The sequence below is a fragment of the Apiospora phragmitis genome, assembly GCF_038363925.1.
Source record: "Apiospora phragmitis strain CBS 135458 chromosome Unknown utg000005l:1.0-4161743.0:1.0-4166827.0, whole genome shotgun sequence".
NCBI lineage: Eukaryota > Fungi > Ascomycota > Sordariomycetes > Amphisphaeriales > Apiosporaceae > Apiospora > Apiospora phragmitis.
Genome location: NW_027117403.1, coordinates 559,297 through 576,823, shown reverse-complemented (window position 1 = coordinate 576,823; position 17,527 = coordinate 559,297). Strand labels below are relative to the sequence as shown.

General features: G+C 47.2%; 2 protein-coding genes across 2 annotated transcripts; one reads left to right on the top strand and one right to left on the bottom strand.

The window, feature by feature from the left end:
- Positions 1-6,840: 6,840 nt before the first annotated feature.
- Positions 6,841-7,394, bottom strand: PG994_004232 (uncharacterized protein; the record flags this gene model as incomplete). Its single annotated transcript, XM_066855641.1, has 2 exons — positions 6,841-6,904; positions 6,964-7,394. The coding sequence occupies 2 exons, from the start codon at positions 7,392-7,394 to the stop codon at positions 6,841-6,843; spliced, it is 495 nt and encodes a 164-aa protein (XP_066717808.1).
- Positions 7,395-11,483: 4,089 nt separating this feature from the next.
- PG994_004231 (GMC oxidoreductase-domain-containing protein) lies at positions 11,484-13,549 on the top strand (the record flags this gene model as incomplete). Its single annotated transcript, XM_066855640.1, has 6 exons — positions 11,484-11,544; positions 11,620-11,726; positions 12,041-12,742; positions 12,800-12,867; positions 12,943-13,072; positions 13,139-13,549. 6 exons carry the CDS (start codon positions 11,484-11,486, stop codon positions 13,547-13,549), a joined length of 1,479 nt encoding a protein of 492 aa, XP_066717807.1.
- Positions 13,550-17,527: the final 3,978 nt, after the last annotated feature.

Genomic DNA, 17,527 nt, shown 5'->3' with positions numbered 1-17,527 from the left:
GCCAGATCAAGGTCTACGACGCGTAAATCATTCCAGTATGCGTTCCCATGACTAGGTGTTAACGGTTACTAGCGCCCGGGTAATAACGGCCGCACCGTGGTTTATACCAATAGTCGAAAAACTCCGAGCCCGGCTGACTCGATTGCAGGTATTTCAAGCCCCACCGCATCAAAGGCTTTAGGCGTTTCATAGACGGCGCATTCTCAGTCAATAGCCCAATCGCGCTTGGTCTTACCGTGGCCTCCAAATTGAGGCCTTGGGGCCTCAAGACGGACCTCGCACTTTCTATAGGCAATGGCCATTGCGCAGACCGCAATAGCCCGCCCTCACCTGGCTCTCCGAGCAGCCCGCTAGAGCAGCAATTGCCGTCCTCGAGGAAATGGATGTTCTCGATCATTAACACGTTTCAGGGCGCATTGGCGGCCATATTATCAAGCCCGGTGATGAATGGCAACCGACTGCACAACTTACTAACGAAATCTGGCTTCTTAAACAGTATAGCAAAACAGGTGTTTCGATTGGATGTGAAACTATCAGGTGCGGAGCCGCGCCTCGATACTATTAAGCTAATAGAGCCTTTACTATACGAAACTCAGCGACAACATACGCAAAATTCCGAGGTGGCCCAAATCGCAAATATTCTTATCACGACTATATTCTATCTGGAGTTAACGGACAAGCCGATACGTAATAAAAAGGGTATTTCCTACCAAGGCCGAATACTTTGCGACCTTACTCCAGGCACGCTAATAAAGCACTTTATTACCGAATTAAAGCAGCGGAAAGCCGTATTCCGGATCCCAGGTGCCACAATCCGTATCCAAAAACGTCTACGGCAGCGCCTCACTACGGACGTATTTCAAATTAACGTGAAATTCCGTATTCGAGATCACAATAATATATTTCCTATCACTCTATAATTTAATAATAGACACATAGTTAAAGTCTACGGTATCAGCGCCTCTCCTTTTACTTTAAATTAGCTATTACGTGCTCAAGGCTGGGCCAGTCCGTTTAGGCGCGCTGATCATAAGCTAATTAGCCCGGACAAAACCGCAAAGAAACGCAGGCGGTCCGAGAGGATTTAAATACAGTCTAAAAGACAGCGCTTACTATAAACATATAAAAAGCTCTGACGGCCGCCACGACGATGCGTTGTCCTTCCATCATGATCTAGGGGCTATATACGTCATTTTTAATATGGGTGAGTGTGCTATAGTACAGTCATAGTAGGGGAGGCAATGATATAGTGGAAAATTGTTTCGCATTATATAGGACGGTTTTTCAAAGTAATGACTGAAAATTTGCTCCTACGTAATATCTTTCTTATGCATCATTCGATCCAACTTGTATGTGACAACCACCGTGTGAGATTTATATTATTAATTGTCCGGCACGATTACAAACTTCGACGATCGATTTGCTGACGGGATGTTATGAAATAGGTTTTCCATCTAATTTTGCCCTGGTTGAACTCTGGCGACGCAAATCGGTTGAGATAAAGCGTCATGTTTTTGTATCTACCAATCCATCCTTGAGTATCCCTGTTTCAACCATTCCGAGATGGCATAATAGACGCACAATCCAGCCTTCCATAATGCCCCACCATGTGTACCGATCGCTTCCGTATGGGCAGTTAGAACTCATTACGCTGGCAAGTTTTAAATACTGAACTCTTTTTCGCGCCGTCCACCGTTCCAGCCAGATAAAACCTGCGGAACATATCAATAAAACCTGAGGGCCCAATGGCACTTCTATATCATGCATAGCTAATAACGCGCTAAGTAATACCGAAATTGTATAGATATTCCCGTGTGATATTATGCGCTTAGTAAAAAGTCTTCGGGCCATATACGTGATAAGTCTTGGATAAACGAAACTTAAGTTAATCATTATGCTCGCTTTGTATAATAATAGATATATATAAATGTAGGCAAATACCGAAAATAGGAGTCGTATAATTGCTTGTGAGTAATACACCGGTTTAAGCACATGCCTGTAGCCCAAGAATACTCGATCCCGTGTTAGTTGAAATGATATCACCGTTTGAATGATTGCTAGTGTTATATCGATAATATTAGATGAGAACCCCTTCAGGTTTAACGAAAGAGCCAGTCGTTCGTAATATCGTAAGACCTCAATAGTACTCGTTATAATATGTAAAAGAAGAACAATGCTACTACGTCGTTTTAAAGACTTAAGAAAGCGGTAAATCAGAGCTCGAGTATGGTTTGCGAAAACAAGACTACCGAAGAAAAAGAAACAAAGAGCCTCAAGCGGAAAGTTTATCATTTTGAGTTAAGAGGGAAAAGATATATAGGTATAATTGATATAGAACTTGTAATTTTACTAGGATGCATAGCATACATATAAACTTAGGGTTACTGTACAGTCGCTAGCGAAACCTGCGTCCTCTCTACACTCTCTTATAGTTCCCGTTTTGAACCCACTCTGCAGGGGTAGCTGCTGACACCATGTACCCCACCATGCTCGCAAGTACAGAGCCAAATTCTGCCATTGCTTATCCTTACCTTATGCATCCATAAATCGACTATCATGTCCTTGCATTAATTTATGCTCCACGAAACCTAGAGCCAGAAGCCGCTGACAGCTAATGTTCTTGTTGTGGCTCCAGGCCACCAGCCCACCTGGGGCTGCCTGTTTCCCCATATGAGCTTAGCTAGCAAGCCAGAACGGCTGTAGATAGATGACAACAACATCAATGCATCTCCAGCCTTTGGTCCCAACAGTTCTCCTTGGCAATGCAATCGTCCTGTCAGCGTCCGCAAACAGAGCTTTTGATACAAATCCGGTCAGCGTCGTCTTCGGCGCGCATTTCACTCCCTATTATTACAATATAAGCGAGTTCCCAGCCGAGAACACTCGCACCTTTTATTCGTTCGGTCTTATGGGTTTTTCCTCTGGATCATATTCACTAGCGACAAGATGCGGAATACCGATAAGACGGCCGACCATCCCGTACAGGTCTCTTACTACTGTAGCGTAAACGAGGTGCACCCAGCAGTTATTCTGCCGAAACTGCAGTTTTCGCACCTCTCCATGATGGCCTAGAACTAGTTGAGGCATGCTCACTCTGGCCTATTTAATGGACTGCGGTCTTTTAGCATCGCCTTCGAATTACTTAATGCTTTATTGAAACCATTATAAAGTTAGCTCGGTACGATCCGTCGAGGCCGATCCAGCCTACTGCAACGGTGGATAGCGCCTGTAATATAGGGCTCTTCATTTCTAAGCTAGCAGGCTGCCAATATCTGGCGGGTTCAAAGCACTGGTGCCAAGCAGCGCTATAGTGACTTAACTGCTCGGCCACAGTGGCTGCCACAGGGCTCTCTCAAAGATGAGTTCCCCGACAAAATGACTCCCCTAGTTCCTTTGCTTCTTTCCCTTCCTTCCTCAACACCTCTGCGGTCGAAGCAGGCAGCCGAACAACCATGTTTCCCATCGACTCGCAGGGCTCTCATGGCCAAGATGACGACTGGTTATCGCCCCGATTAGCCGATTCGCAAATGCAAGACTGTTTTAACAGCCAAAGCCCCGCACCCGATTCACCTGGCGTGATTCAGACCCAATCTAGCAATCGATCGAGTCGGAGTGCGACGCCTTCTCAGCAAGGAACCCTCACATTCGCGCCATCCAACGGGACTAGAGATACATCCAACCGACGAAGCCGATCGAATCATATCCGATATGACGTCGAATGGAAGGTTACTCTTAATCGTAGAAGTAAAGCCGAAGACACGGAGCAAGACGTTGTGCTTTCGCCGCGGGAACTTTAGGAATCCAGTCCACAGCGAAAACTCGAGAATATCGTTAAGAAGAAGCTCCCGGCTAATAGATCCTTCCAAGTGGAAGATACTAGGATGGTCGTGTCCGTGACTGGCAAGCAAAAACTGAAGAAACGTTACGACGGACTGGATATTGACTAGGCTACTTTAGAGAAACAGCTTCGAAGTTGGAGCTATCTGCTTATGCGTCGGAAACAGCTTTGTATTACTATCTCTTTCAATTATACGGAGACAACACCCGAAGCAGGTCTATCACAGTAGACCACGCGGCCGAGGACGTATCGAAACGGATCGTCGACCAACTTGATGCTCCACGAGCTTGACGGGCACGTTGATTCTTCAGGTGAACCTCTTCCATGGCGTCGTGTGCGTACCCTTATGCGATGTCCGGGAGCCCCTTGCCTATTAGGCCCATACTGCTGGCGGGACAGTGAAATAAAGAAGAGGTACAAACTGAGGGCGCCTTATCTTCGGCGTCTCGCTGAGTACATGCAAGACGGTAACGTATTAGAGACGCATGACGATGTGCCTCAAGATATGCGTGACCTGCTTTACGTGGAGGATTAACAGAAGATGGAACGACAAAGTAAACCTATACAAGGGAAGTGCCCGCCTATCAACATCACCAATGTGCTGCCTAGTATAACTGTTGGTGGCCCATCGTCGAGTGCGGGCTTATCGTCGAAGACGCTTACCAACTTTAAGATTCCTGGTCCTCTCGATGACTCCGTCCAGGAGTATTGCAACTGGCTTGGTTCAAGGGTGACGCGGATGGATCTTAAACTAGAATATCAGAAGATCTGTGACATCACCTTAGAGGAAGGCCTTGGTCTTGAGTTGGTATACGAAGCCCAGGACGCTACATTGTATGAACAGAAAGGCATCAAAATGGGTGCTGCACGACGTTTCGTACGTGATATCCCAGAATGGGCTACATTGGTTAGCACAGAAGATGTTGGAGGGGTGAAGGAGTGTATTGTCTAAGTGCCTTGGCCTTCCACTCCTGAAGCCTGGTAGAAGGCTGGGTCTTTATAGACCTAGTCAGAAGTGAACACCGTGTCTATAGAATATTCTAAATACATGTGGAGTCTGGTAGACTTGTAGAGAAGTGCGGAGAGATATCTCCCAACAGAAGATGATTTAACAAGCGCAGGAGATGGGTGGCTGGCTGAAGATGTAACAATTTCTTAGATTCTTTAAGTCTATATAAATTCTTTGCCCTTTCAAACGCCTAGGTCATTACTCCTCGATCTCAATACTAGCATGTCGAAAATGACCCTGTGCACTACGCTCTCTACTACCCACTGCCTGAACATACCAGTCTAGGAATGCTATAAAGTTTGGCTCCGGCGTATCCGCAAACTCTTGCCAGTGATGCTTAATGAATTACTTCAGCTCGGCGAAGTACTCTTTAATAGGGTTAAGGTCGGGTGAGTACGGCGGGAGGTATAATAAAACTACGCCGGCTTCGTCGCACATCCGCTCAATTCTGTCGGATCGGTAGAATCGAGCATTATCCATAATTAAAACCGACTTAGGCTCGGGCCACCGGCTATAATATAGTAAAAGCTCCTCTAGGAAGCTCTCGAGTACGTCGCTATCGGTAGAGCCTTGGAATATACGGGAATATATAATGCCGTCCTGCGCATACGCCGGTAGGATCTGGTAGCGACGGCCGCGATAAAACTTAGCTATCTATACCGGTGTCACGCTTAGCGGCGACCAGCCAGTTCGGCGAAACCCTATACGCTTATCGCAGCCCGACTTATTTATATAAACTAATTGATAGGAACGGAAGGCAGATAGCTTATAGAGGTAGAGGTCCCGTAAATCGACGTTTCGTTCTTTCGCGACACGTCGGGCCGTCTTGTTCGACCACCGGATCGAGGCTAATGCTCTACTAATACTATATATAATAATTAAAATTTCGAACTCGTCCTAAAGAAATATAACTATCTCGTCTTAGTATATACACGGCTTCTTAATTAATCGATCGCAGAGTACATTTAATATAGATAAAGTAATACTACGCGGCCGTCCACCACCGTTCGGCGGTGCTCTAGCCGACCCGAAACACCGCATATTCGCACGAACCCGTCGGACCGCGCGCGTGCTGTAATCTGCGGCCTCTACTCTTTAGTTATCGTTAAATACTATATCAAGCACTATAACTTCAACCAGTTCGATTTATAATTGCGGGAGTCTTGGTGCCATGTTAGGTGCAACTTGCCGTTGTCTAAACTATGGGAACCTCGTGGAACGGCCTGTAACAACTTGCATATAGGAGTCCATTAGACCCTGACAGAAACGCAGACTCCATGCTAGCAAGAGTTACCTATAACAGGCGCCAGAAACGGCGTCGAAGGCTATGGTGTCGATTGCTTTGTCTCTGGGCTTTGTCGCAAGGGATGGTGGCATGTCTTCGGTGCTGCAAGGTCAAGCCGATTTATTGTGCAATATCCCTGTCCACGGTACTTTTAGCAGGACCCTGACAGCGTCTTTTCAGAGCCATCAGCGAAAAAGCGCTTACGCTATTGGTCAGTGGACGGGCTCGTTCTGTTTACCCCACTATCTCTCATTTTTGTTCTGAAATTCTAAAGAATTGTATTTAGTTACTGCTAACGCTGCACAATTATCCCTTAAACAGATGCTACTATTCGGGGTCTACGCGATTCCCACACTTGTTGTCCCTCAGTTCTCTTGCCTCTCTCCCAACCTGCTAGTTTTACTGCTTCCCAAAGCTAATCCCGCTCACCCTACCATTGATCACTCCAGCTTGAAAGCCCGAGTTTTAACTCCCAAACGTGACTGTCCCAACAGAACCCTGGCTTTGTGCAGTGGCTTTTACTACTGTCTCTACCTACAGCTTGACCAACAGCTCCTGCAACAGTTTAAGTGAAGCGGAGAAGGCTTTCTGTTCCTGTTCAAGGCTCGGCTGATCTTGCTCGCTAGGATCGGGTTCCAACTTCGCCATACTGTCTTCGACAGCTTGAAAACGATTCTTTGTCGTACCAATGGCTTCTGTGATCTCTGTCTATCGCGTAGAAATCGCAATTCTAATCTCTTCGGTAGCATGTCCGTTCCGAATAGAAGCGTATCTATAGACTAAAGTTAGCATAATTGTATTTAGACCTTTATGGACAGATAACCAGCTCACAAGACTGCCACGCCTACAACAGAGTTGATGGTCGATTTACAGCTCTGAAGCTGCTCTGTCAATGACTTGATCGGGCCTTGCTTGAAGAAGCCTACGCTTGCTCGATCCTGCCAGGACAGTTTTCCGCCGGTAGAGTGTCGAGTCCAGCGTTGGATATCGGCCCGGAAAGATGCACATGCCGTTTGGCATGTGCCGATTGTCGTCTTGGAGTTTTCAGCAACCTCTTTGCCTAGAACTGTCCACTCCAGGTCGTCGACTGCTTGAAGCGATGTGATCGCAGCGTCGACAGTGCGCAGGTCTTCCTGCAATCGTTGCACAGTACTGGGAGCATCCCTAAGCTCTTGCAAATCATTAATGAGTAGTCTTGTAGCGTGTAGGGCTGGAACCGTAATGCCGACCACGCTGGCCGCGACACTGAGGGGATCTGCCATCGTTTTCTCGCGTTAGAGAATCGAGCTGATGCGACGAACGAACATCTAGGCAACGAAGCCGTTGATGTGCGGGGTTTTAGCCGCCGAGCTGACGGGGCTGAGGATGACCATGCAGGACGGCCATGGATGCGTCCACCAAATAGCCTGCTCTTTCGTAAGATCGCCCTGTAATCAACAATCAGCCTCCACAGTCTGAACTGAACGAATGCAATTAATGGCTTCCGCAGTACACTTTAGGACGGGCAACTCGGGCTTTCAGGCCGGAGTGATCAACGGTTCGGTCAATACCGAATTTCATCACCATGCCCCGCAAGGTAGGATCAGTCCAGGGATCCACGCAGACACGCGCTAACGAGGCCCCGACTCAGAACGGCCAGAAACTCCACCAAACCCATCGTCTATCATTCCCTTTGGCCGCGATAACGACTTCATCCAGCGAGGCGACATACTTGATCGTATTTATCAAGCATGCGCCATTCCCGGTACACGTATCGCGCTCGTGGGCCTGGGCGGCGTTGGGTATGCACGATCTAGACAGGTAATAGGGCGAGAAGCTGACTCGTGGTAGAAAATCGCAACTAGCCATCGAATACGCGCACCAAACACGACAGCGAACACCAGACAACTGGGTTTTCTGGGTTCACGCGAGTAACGCGACGCGATACGAACAGAGTTTCCGGGAAATCGCCGATCATGTCAAGATACCCGGGCGTCACGATCCTCAGAACAACATCTTCCAGCTGGTACGCGACTGGCTACGTGGCGGGAGGAACAGAAGGTGGAGACTCATTCTCGATAATGTCGATGATGCAAGCTTCCTTCTTGAGCCTCCAAGCCTGATCAGGGGTGACCAAGCTGACAGTGCAATTCGATCGAGTCCATCACGGCTCGTGGATTACCTCCCGATCTGCGAGAACGGATCCATATTGATCACGAGTCGAAACAAGGGCGCGGCTGAAGATTTTGTCGAACGAGACAATATCATCCAGGTCGAACCTATAAACGAGGCGGAAGCGATAGCACTTATCGAGAAAAAGCTAGGAACGGAGCAAGACAGGACTAACACTGAAGCGCTCGCCGCCTCACTAGAAGGTATGCCGCTTGCTATTGTCCAAGCGACAGCCTACATCTCCAAGCTTGCACCGCGTTGCTCTATACGAGAATATCTCAAGAAGTTTGAACAGAGCGACCAGAAAGCGACCCTCCTAGATTACGAAGCCAGGCAAGGGCAACTTCGGCGCGATCGAGAAGCCAAAAACTCAATCATCATCACATGGCAAATCTCATTCGACCACATACGTCAAACAAGACCATCGGCAGCCGACCTACTTTCGCTAATGAGCTTCTGCGACCGACAAGGTATCCCGGAAACCCTGCTTAGGGCTTTCAGGCAGAAACGATGCTGCTTCTTCTGGGCCAAACGGACAGACTCGAAGCCGAATAGCCCGGGCAGCAATGAAAAATCAATTGATAAAGGGGTGGAAGAGAATCCTAATAGGGAGGGCGCGTTCAAGGAAGAAATCTATTAATGAAGAAGTCGAAATGGACTCTAGTATGGATGATCAATTCGAGAAAGATATTTCAATTTTGCGCGATTATTCGTTTATCTCTACAGTTGAAGACGAAAAGACCTTTGAAATGCACCGCTTGGTTCAGCTGGCTACGAGACGATGGCTTGAAGCCGAGGGACGGCAGGAGAGATGGATGTCTGAGTTTATTTCTCGCCTCAATGACCAGCTCCCAACTGGGGCGTACGAGAATTGGACAACTTGCCAGGCGCTTCTGCCGCATACCGTCGCCGCAGCAGGACAGCGGCCAAAGGAGGAGACGTCGCTGATAGAATGGACTGCCATCCTATACAAAGCAGCATGGTACCTTGAGATGATTGGTCAGGGGCCCGAGGCGCAGGGGATGGCGGAGGATGCCATGAAGTACAGAATAAAGGTATTCGGGCGGGCGCACGAGGAAAGTCTGAACGCCATAGAGATGCTAGGATCTGTGAGGATGCTGAGAGGTCAATGGGGCCCAGCACAGAAGCTGTTTGTGGAAGTGATGGAGACTCGCAAGCAGAAACTCGGGCCGGATCATCCTTCCACGCTGGCCAGCATGGGCAACCTGGCGTCGACGTACAGGAACCAAGGCCGATGGGAGGCAGCGGAGAAGCTGGACGTGGAAGTGATGGAGACTCGCAAGCGGAAACTCGGGCCGGATCATCCCTCCACGCTGACCAGCATGGCCAACCTGGCGTCGACGTACAGGAACCAAGGCCGATGGGAGGCAGCGGAGAAGCTGTTTGTGGAAGTGATGGAGACTCGCAAGCAGAAACTCGGGCCGGATCATCCTTCCACGCTGACCAGCATGGCCAACCTGGCGTCGACGTACAGGAACCAAGGCCGATGGGAGGCAGCGGAGAAGCTGTTTGTGGAAGTGATGGAGACTCGCAAGCAGAAACTCGGGCCGGATCATCCCTCCACGCTGACCAGCATGGCCAACCTGGCGTCGACGTACAGGAACCAAGGCCGATGGGAGGCAGCGGAGAAGCTGGAGGTGGAAGTGATGGAGACTTTCAAGCAGAAACTCGGGCCGGATCATCCCTCCACGCTGACCAGCATGGCCAACCTGGCGTCGACGTACAGGAACCAAGGCCGATGGGAGGCAGCGGAGAAGCTGGAGGTGGAAGTGATGGAGACTTTCAAGCAGAAACTCGGGCCGGATCATCCTTCCACGCTGACCAGCATGGCCAACCTGGCGTCGACGTTTTGGAACCAAGGCCGATGGGAGGCAGCGGAGAAGCTGGACGTGGAAGTGATGGAGACTCGCAAGCAGAAACTCGGGCCGGATCATCCAGACACGCTGGCCAGCATAAACAACCTTGCCTGTACGTTAAAGGATCAAGGCCGACTACCAGAAGCTCTTGGATTAATGCGGGAATGTGTACGGGTTGCGCTAACTGTCTTGGGCGCTCAACATCCTCATTATCTATTTTCGCTAGAAACATTGCGTGCTTGGGAGCTGGAGTATACCGGCGCCGATGCTAGTTGAGTATGGAATAGTCGATCGTGTTGGGATTCTGCATTTTAGGGTAACGATGGTGGTCGTGTTTTTAAAGAAAATTATAAGATTAAATTAATAAAGGATACGACGATAACGAGATGGGAACTCGCTCATACTGTAATAATAGAAGATGGAATATGCGTCGAAGCTGGCGATAATTGAATTCATATAAAAGGGTTTTTTTTTTTTGCAGGTGCTTACAGTGACGATTGTATTGCCAAGGAGTGCATGTACAGCTGTTAGCAGCTTCTGGCTCCCTTATCGAGCATAAATTAATTTATGAGTTTTATGATCGAGTTATGAATGCACAAGGGAAGAGTAAGCGAAGCCAGAATTGGCCGGTACTTGTGAGAATGGAGGAGTACATGGTGTCAGTAGCTACCCCTGTAGAGTGGGTCTAAAACGGCAACTATAAGAGAGTGTAGAGAGGACGCAGGTTTCGCTAGCGACTGTATGTACAGTATTATTATAGTAAATGCACTCGAGTCTTGAACCAGCGTAGAATATCTCCTAATACAGTCAGTCAGCTCAGAGATGCCCTTCTATCCAGGGTGTAATCCACCGATCCACTGTTGGCACCAAGGCAGCTAGCTGGAGTACAGGGCTTAGCGGTAGCGGTACTTGTCAGCACCAAATATACAGCCCTACGAGAGTCTTGTTTAGCGATAACCGGTACTTCTCCCATATCGCTTACGCGCGGCGCAGGTGCCCCATAGTACTTCGGGTTCTGATTTTTGACATCAAACAGGCGGACGCTGAACCTGGATTTTACCGTACTGTATATGTACTAAAAGTTCCGAGCTGAAGTAGAGCGTCACCTGTCAGCGCCTAGTATGCAAGCCCTACGGAAATCTTGTTGACAAATAATGACAGCTACCAATCCTATGTGGGGTTGCGTATGAAAGCTAAATATCCCCGAGAAGTCGAGGCTGGACATCTACTTTATATCTGAATATCCCCTATCCTAGCAAACCTAGTCTGGTATTACTATTGTTATAATAAAAGAGTGTATATTTGCTTTTGCCATCGATTATTATGGGTATTTATATGAAGAGCGCGGATGATATCGACGAGGTCGATATTATTATTGTAGGAAGTAGTTTCGCACTCTACTTAATATTTACGTACCGCGTTAACTAAGTCCTTTGACTGACTAATCCTAATTTAATAGGCGGTACCGCCGGCTGCGTTATCGCCGCCCGGCTAGCCGAGGCCGACCCGAAACTGTCTATCCTCGTCATCGAGGGTGGGCGCGACAATTATAATGACCCCCTCGTGGTGAACCCGGCACTATTTATATCACTTCTACAGCCATCGAACAAAGCGGCCATTTTCTATTAAGGCAATAAGGCGCCATAGCTGGCCGACCGCACGCTTATTGTGCCGTCGGGCGGGATCTTGGGCGGCGGCTCGTCTATTAACTTTATGATATACGCGCGAGCGTAGCGGCCCGACTTCGATTCGTAGAAGACGCCCGGGTGGTTAACCGACGAGTTGCTTCTATACTTGAAGAAAGTAAGTAAGGAATCGGCATGGGGGATCTGTCTTAAGTACGCTTATATAAACATTCGCACTTGACACGATAAGCACAGTTAGAAATATACTATGGCGCGAGGGACAAGGCCGTTCATGGCTACGAGGGCCCTGTCCACGTCATAAATAGAGGCTACCGCGGTAAAGAGTCCGAAGCCGACTTTATTACAGCCGCAAAGAACTTGGGCATGCGCGAGATCCAAGACCTGCAAGACCTCGACTCTAACGACGGCATCTCATCGGGCCTGCGGACCGTCTCCGAGGAGGGCAAGAGACAGGATGCTACGCATATGTACTTGTATCCGAAGCTTAAAGATAGTAACAAATACCCTAACCTGCACGTAATTATCGAGGCGCAGGTGGTCCGGGTGCTGTTTAACGATAACAAGAAGGCCGTGGGCGTCGAGTACCGCGCTAATCCGGCGTTCCAGGCTACTGTCGCGCTAACCGCAGCGCCTACGCGCACTGTGCGGGCCCGCAAGATGGTCGTCGTGTCCTACGGCGCCTATGGGACACCTTCGGTGCTGGAGCGGTCGGGCGTAGGTGACGCCGGCGTCCTGGAGCGCGCCGGCGTGCCCCTGGTTGTGGACGTACCCGGCGTGGGCCATGACTACCAGGACCATCACTTGTTTCTATACCCGTACCGGACCGGGTGCCGGCCCGACGAGACTATTGATGCGATGCTCGGAGGCCGCACCGACGACTTCGCGACGATGCTGGAGAAGAAGGACAAGACCCTGGGCTGGAATAGCATTAACTTTGTATCTAAGATTCGGCCGTCTGAGTTTGAGCTGGCCGCACTGGGGCCCGAGTTCTAGAAAGCTTGGGATCGAGACTTCAAAAACGCGCCTAGTAGGCCACTCATATTGATGGCTACTATTATGTGGTAAGTTGTATTTATACACTCGCTGACTCTATTATCTTTTATATTCCGGTATTTTAATAGCATATATTCGCATAGCTTCCTAGGCGACCCGAGCACAGTCCCCGTAGGACAGTACGTTACGGTAGGAACCTATACGGCGTACCCATATTCGCGCGGCCACCTGTACATCACTGGCCCCAAGGTGGACGACCCGATCGACTTCGACGTTAGTTTCTTTACCGACCCCTACGATATAGACCTTAAAAAGCAGATGTGGGCGTATAAAAAGTAGCGTGAGTTCATGCGGCGCACCAAGATGTACCGCGGCGAGCTGGCGGCCGGCCACCCGAAGTTCCCGGCCGGGTCCAAGGCGGCATGCGTCGAGACCGAGGAGGCTCCCGTCGCGGACGTGAAGAACATCGAGTACGCGGCCGAGGATGACGCAGCCATCGAGCAACACCTACGTAAGAACGTCAATACGACCTGGCATTCGCTGGGTACGTGTAAGATGGCGCCGTGGGAGAATAATAGCGTGGTGGACCAGTACCTCGGCGTTTATGGCGTCGAGGGCCTGAAGCTTGCCGACCTCAGTATCGTACCAGAGAACGTGGGTGCCAATACCAATAACACGGCGCTTATAATTAGTGAAAAGGCGGCGGCAATCCTTATCCGGGAGCTCGGGCTCGTTAGCACGGCGGCATGATCCGGGATATATAGACGGCGGAGGACAAGTAAAGGGAATACAAAAGGGCACACTCAACTACGCGTACCGTGAAAAAATCATTAATACGAAGATAAATTATACTACGATTCCGACTACCAGTTACTTATTCAAACCAATATAATACAACACGCCAATATCTAGAACTCAAACCTACACTATTAGAGATTCGTCCGACCAGTTTCCCACCATCCTGTCTGCCAACGTGCATAATCAATCCACTAACCAGGGAACTCGTTTAATAATTAGTTCCATAACCACTGTTAAACTATAGTCGCGACCCACATAAGAATCTAATGTTATTACTAAGCGAGATAAGCTATAAAAAGTCGTGAGCAGATCTCGTTAACCGTGCTCACAGTAAAAGTTCGCGTTTAGCGTATCGCATACTATATAGAGAACTGAAGACGTTAACCTAATAATGGGCAGTCTGGTTTCGTAGAGGTTAATGGAGTTGGGTCTCGGTCTCTATCTGTATTAAATGGGAACGTTATGGTGATCATGATAATAAATGCCAGTTTATCGTCCAACCGAAGGCCTGAGCCATATACAGACATTAGTTATATACTAGCTACTATAATGCACTGCTACGGCACTTCAGTCTTCCTCCGTTCAGTGCTCGCGAAAGTTTTCCACCCACTAAAGCTCGGGCCTCAGCCTTCTGTCACAATCCACCGCTTTAAAAATGCTAGACACTATACGCGCCAACGCGTCCCTATTAAACCTGCTATCTGTTAACTAAATAGATATCTATGCTACGGATAGACAAAAAGAGAATGAGGAAGGGAATCGGCTACGCGAGGAGGTCCAGGGTACACAAGTGGAAATGGCGATGTTATACTGGCGAAGGTAAGCCATTGTTCCAAAGGGGTGGGCGTGTTGAATGCATATTGAGAAACCATTTCAGTTTGGCAACAGCAACTGGAGCTGACTGGATGGGGGTTGTTTTAGCGCTAAACGCCCTAAATCTGTACTATGGCGCTGGAAACAGTGCTAGATGCACTGAAGAAACCTTTTATCTTTATCTATTGCCTTGGTCGTCTCTCGAAAATAAGTTTTTGATTAAAGTCTGGCCGAGGCGGGGCAATTACTAAGGTATAGATTTGGCAATCTTATAAAGCAGGCTTTCACACACAGGCCACTTGGGCTCAGCATCAGTGGACTCCGGCAAGTTCTGCCTACAGCGCCTTAACAGCTATATATCTTCAGCGCAAAGAAACACTTACAAGGCCGGGAGACGGGAAGTGAAGAGCCATGTGGGAAAGTGCATGCGACATAATGAGATATGGCGAAAGGTTTCAGCTGAACGCCAACACCTGCAGTAATAGCCAGTAAGATGCCATTCCGATGCGCCGATGGAATTATTTGAAAGTTGATTCTCAGGATCAGAAGGCCGACTCGATTGAGGTGTAAAGACTACCAGCAAACCAATACTGTGCTGTTCATTACATAGCGGGAGTGGCGTTCAGCAAAATGCGATGCGCGACGGACTTGTGAAGCAGCCCAATAAGACACTCAAGCAAAGCGAGCCGACCAGGCTTTCGGTGGTATAGGGACAGACCAGTCGAGGCAGCACAAGGGATAGTCAGTGAGGCCTAAAGACAGTGGGATCAGTAAAGAGGACAGCTCGTAACAATGGCAAGGCATTTCAAAGGCTGATGGATTCCTCCTCCTTCGCTCGCATGATTGGATAATGTGGGATGATCAAGTAACGAGGCAGCTTCTTGGTCGAGCGCATTTAGTATCCCCATTCAACACTACAAGATCGGGTACCACGTCGCGATCCACCCTAGCTATAAGCCGCCGTTTCACACCTAAATTGTCGTTTTCTAAGTTTTCATATTTAAATAACGAAAATAGGTAAAATAGAATTAATTGAAAGTTAAAGTATATACTAAATTAATTAAAAATTAAGATAGAGCTTTTTATATTATATTTAAAGCATTAAGTATATATTAAACGTTAAAAAGATAGAATATTTATCTTTATTAAAATGTAAATATTAACTTAAATAAAAGTAATAATGATATTATTTATAGTTTATTAATAAAAATAAAGAAATATAATTTAATTTTAATTATAATCATTTATTTATAAATATTTACTTTAAACGTAAAATATTTTATATTTAAATTAACGTGGTTTACTATTAAGTCATTAGTATTATTAAGTCGCCCACCTTTCTATCTAACGTACTCTATAAACGAATTAAACATATAAGCGAATTGAATACTTTCGTTATATTTTATCTAAATAACCTTTATATTTCATTTCCACTATAATATATTATAGTCGATACTTAGGAAGAGAAGTAAATGCTTCTAGCTCTTTAAGCGTTTCGAAATAACCTAAAATTAAATACCCGAAAGGCAGTTGAAACGTATAAAGTCCCTTATATAACCCTCCGTAACCGACAGCTCGGTCGCCCTATAAGACGCGAAATTATTATAAATTCTCGAAAGTTTATTAATTCTAAAAAGTAATTAATTATTTAATATATAATTAAGCTAGATTCGCGATCGTTTCCTCCTCGGTTAAGTAGCGTTAAAGATATAGCGAATCGATTACTCGGCGTACGCGACGCGGGACGCGTCGGCGTTAACTGGGCCTCGAACTTCGTACGACGATAACTAGACCTCCGGACGCGTTTTAATCGAAGAATCGACTATTAGAGAGTCCTTTACGAAAATCCCGACGCGTATCGCGCGTAGTTTACCCCTCGTACGGGATATAATTTATAAGTACGGGATCTAAGAGGAGGATATCTATAACTTCGATAAGACCGGCTTTTTTATAAGTTAAATCTCGTCCGAAATAGTCGTAACCACCTCCGATCGACGCGGAAGGCCTAGGGTAGTATAGTAAGGGAACCGGGAATGGGTTATAGTTATCCAGGGCGTCGGATTACACGGTTACGCCATCCCTCCGTACATTATCTTTACCGGGAAAACGCACCTCTCTTCCTAGTACGAAAATAGCTTATTACCGAAAGACTAGGTAATCGCAGTTATTAAAAATAGCTAGACTACGAATAAAAGAGGCGAGGACTAGATTCGATATTTCGATAAATATATAAAGTCTCGTAAGAAGGGTGCTTACCGCCTATTAATCCTTAACGGCTATAAGAGCTATTACTCGACCGTTTTTAAGCTTTATTATAAAGAATATACGATTATTATATTTTATATACCTTCTTATTCTTTTTACAAGCTCCAGCCTCTCGATATCGGCTATTTTCGTACGTTGAAAAGGTCGTATAGGAAAGAAATTAAGGGTCTTATGCGGGCGTATATTACCTATATCTTAAAGGAAGACTTCCTACCAGCGTTTTTAAAAGCGTTCTAGGTAACTTTTACCGTCTTAAATATATAGGGAGGTTTTCGAGGGGCAGGAATCGTCCCCGTACGATCCGGAATATGTTATTTCACGGTTGGATATGAAGCTACGTACTCTAACACCTCTAGGGACGTCTTCCGGCCTACCTATCCTTTAGGTATTAAAGACCCTAAATAACCCGATTGAGGCCCAATCCCAAACCGAATACGTTCGGAATCGTATCGTACGGTATTAAAATAGCTCTCCGACATCCATTTTAATTGGGCTTGACTAGATTGCGAAAGGTATAACGCAGGTTATGCACCGGCTCGCTCTTTTAGAGGGTGAGGTAACCGCATTACGAGAGGCAAATGAGATACTTAGCCGGCGCCGCCGTACGAAAAAGAAACGGCTATAGGATAGAGGATCACTTCGTATACAAGCTGGAGAAGACCCTGAGTCTTAGAGGGACGTTAATGGACAGTTATAAGACGAATCGCGTCGGAGGAGTGGTCGTACGAGGACGTTTAGGACGCGCTTATAGCGCTGTAGAAACTATAAAAAGCCTGGGCATAATGCGCGCACCTGTTAGAATAATATAATTATATCTAAAGAAGAGGATATTAAATAGTTATAATTAATTTT